This window comes from Musca domestica, unplaced genomic scaffold, assembly GCF_030504385.1.
Source record: "Musca domestica strain aabys unplaced genomic scaffold, Musca_domestica.polishedcontigs.V.1.1 12, whole genome shotgun sequence".
In the NCBI taxonomy this organism is placed as follows: Eukaryota; Metazoa; Arthropoda; class Insecta; order Diptera; family Muscidae; genus Musca; species Musca domestica.
The window spans coordinates 519,040-522,211 of NW_026712155.1; the positions used below are offsets into that span (position 1 = coordinate 519,040).

General features: G+C 48.1%; 1 protein-coding gene across 1 annotated transcript; it reads right to left on the reverse strand.

The window, feature by feature from the left end:
- Positions 1 to 260: 260 nt before the first annotated feature.
- LOC101894542 (sodium-independent sulfate anion transporter) lies at positions 261 to 2,908 on the reverse strand. The gene is made up of 7 exons (XM_059132334.1): positions 2,793 to 2,908; positions 2,043 to 2,726; positions 1,765 to 1,985; positions 1,383 to 1,704; positions 1,168 to 1,329; positions 828 to 1,114; positions 261 to 760 (listed from the first exon to the last, which is right to left on the reverse strand). The coding sequence occupies exons 2-7, from the start codon at positions 2,536 to 2,538 to the stop codon at positions 320 to 322; spliced, it is 1,929 nt and encodes a 642-aa protein (XP_058988317.1). The 5' UTR covers positions 2,539 to 2,726; positions 2,793 to 2,908; the 3' UTR covers positions 261 to 319.
- Between the last annotated feature and the right edge of the window lie 264 nt (positions 2,909 to 3,172).

Sequence of the window (3,172 nt, forward strand, 5' to 3'; positions counted from 1 at the left end):
GACACGAATGTCGCTTTGTCAGTCACAGTTTTCACAGCTAAGTGGAAAAGTAAACAGAAATCCATTAACTCGGCAATTATGGTCCGTCCAAGGAGCGTTTATTCTGCTCCAAGTCCAAAGTCCACAACGCTGTGTGACATTCAGATAATCAGATGAGATGCGATGAGATGAATGTGTGGGGGTGGTTTTGTCGTCTTTTCTTCGGAGTATTGCCCAGGGAGGCAGTAGGTTTTCTGTTCAAGGTCTTTAATGAGGCACACTTTAGTTATGCAATAGCTGGAAGTGCTAATTTTTTTTATTTAAAACATATTGGGGGAAGTTATGATTCGCCTTCCATGTCGATTTTGTAGCCGAGGTCAATGGATGCCCGTATGTGTTCCTTGAGATTTATAAAGCCGTTGCGCAGCGACTCTTGAGTGAGGAATTCGCGAATTTTATCTGGGCTTTCACAGAACACCAGGTTGTCGACGTTGTCAATCAGCTTCTGCAAGGAAACATCCAAGCGATACAGCACAAGTAGGGCCTCAGTGCTCCGGCCGCCACTTTGCTCGTCATCTTCGCATTTAAGGCCACCGGCTAGCTTGACGAAACCTTGTGCGGCTGTAAAATCCAAGCCTGTTACCTTATGGCAGTCGATGACCACTGGAATCTGGAACTCGGCCTGCATGGCTGCCTTGAGTACTTTGGCACGTAGGTGGTTAATGGCGGGGAAATAGATGCCATTGCCGGGCGTCACACATATATACTGCATATCGTCGACCTTGGAAAGGAATTGAATTTGAATTCTGTGAATGACGGCAGGGGATCTGCGCTGTAGTTGGACATACCTCTTGAATTTTCACCGATATTTCGGGCCGAGCCCACAAGTAAAGCAAATGAGCCACATTGATGATGAGGCTGACAAAGAGCCCCACCTCCACACCACAGAGTACCGAGACAAAGAAACATATTACCCACACGCCGAAGTCACGCTTGGACTCCCGCCACAATCGCAGGGGGAGTTTGAAATCAAGCAAAGTGAATATGGAACAAATCAGGATGGCAGCCAGTGTCGCCTCTGGAATGTAATTGAAATACGGACTAAGGAAGACGAGAGCCAGCAAAACGATGATGCCTGCGAGATGAAATATTAGCTTTCCGCCTGGTCCTGTGAGTGATGACACTTACCCGAATACAGGTTGGCCATGGGACTTTTAAGCCCGCAGGCTGTACTGATGGCATACCGGGTGAAAGCACCGGAGGTAGGCATGGATTGGAAACAGGATCCGAACACATTGCACAATCCCAGTGTCATGAGCTCATGATTTGTATCCACCATCCCCTTGGGAGCTGCGAAAAAGTTAGAGTCGCTGTGTGGAAAAGCTATTTTATTTAGAACTTACTCAGTTTTCCGATGGAAAGGTTCGTCAGAATGCCGATAATGGGAATGACGATTATGCCGACGTTCATCTCCGCTATCATATCCCAAAACGAGTACGTCTTCTCTGGGGTTTCTATCGTAAATACCGGCAGAGTTATATTCGGTAGGCCGGACAGGGCGTTCCTGCTCAGAGCGTATGGCACCTGGGGCTCGGACTGCAGCCAGACATACGATACAATGGCCGTGATCACCACTATGAGGGTTGTACGCGAAAAGGAGAGATAGCGACACGTGACCTTCCAAATTCTATTTCCTTTCCCTCTATCCGCCACTTTCTCCAACAGCTTTCGGAAAATATAAGCTAAGGAAAAAGCTCAGTCAACGCTGATCGAGTGTGTACGTACCTCAAACAGAACGAGGAAGGCGATGGCGCAAATGCCCATGACAAGGTCGCCTGTGTTGGCTTCACCGTATCTCAAAAACAACGTCTTCACCGACTCTACCAGTCCCGCCACCAGGTACTTAATACCCAGAAGTACCTTGATTTGCGATTCTATAACCAGGATCGCCGTTGCCGAAGAAAAGGCCTTTATGACGGGCATGGAAATGAACTCGAAGATGAAGCCTGCAGAAGGCTTTTGCTTAGCAAAGCAGAATTAGCAATGGATGATTGACTACTTACCCATCCGTAGACTTGACATTATTAGCTGGACCACACCACTCAGGAAGGTTAGCATGAAGGCAAACTCTATGGGCTTGCCGACTGTGAACTGCACACTGACCAGGGCCACCAGACTGGTGGGCCCAATAATGACTTTGTCGATCGACCCAAAGAACAAATAGATCAGTGGACCCACAAACGCAGAGCACAGGCCATACCGAGCTGGCAGACCGGCCAGCAGGGCACAGGCAATGCTCTCGGGGATGATGGTAAGGCCTAGGGTTATGCCGGCGATGGCATCGTTAATACCCCACTCCACATTGTAGCGACCGATCCAATTCAGGATGCGCAGTTTGTTGCGTAAGCACCGCTTGGCTTTGTCGCCAACGCTTTGATTGCGAGCCTTGGCGGTGAAAACAATGCGTGGATGCTTCGTCGTTGCATCCTGGCCCTGCAGCATTTGCGCCCGCTCCCCGACCTTCTCACCGGCGCGTGGTGGTCCTGTGTTTAAGTCCATCTTCAAATCGGATTTCGTTCTGTTCGCCGTCACCACCGGTAGCGAATGTTATCTTCTTCGACTGTGACGAATAAATGTAAGTTCACTCGCTGCCCAGCCGGTAATGATCTTGATTTCAGCGACCGAGCACCGAGGACGCGCATGAATTTCGTACGACAGTTACACTTAGGTGACACTTTTTGTTTACCCTACAAATCATTATCGGGACTAATTGTCTTATCCAAATTTACACTTTTCCCCAATATTTTCCGTACCGCTTTATTTGTCTGCCCAGAGCTCGGTGTATGGCCGTAATGGGTGCGAAGTGTGAATTTCGTTGTTATTATTAAAACGCGCTAAACAGCTGGGTATACATTGCGATTTTGAGAGTAGCGGTCCGTTCAGCTTCATTTAGCTGTTGACATTCAGCTGGTATTTATATTTGTCGCTGGCGTAGACAAGATCATCATCTTAATTGGATGACAGTGTGTTAGATTGCTTTGTCAATCCATCCGCATGTGTATACAGTGGGTGTCAAAAAAAGGGGATGTATTCAAGAATTGTTTTGTTTTCCCAACTTGCCCTGAGAGCGGGGGTGGTGTCGCATTATGAATATGATGGCAATGCACCTGCCCAAGTCGATTCTGGATAGAGT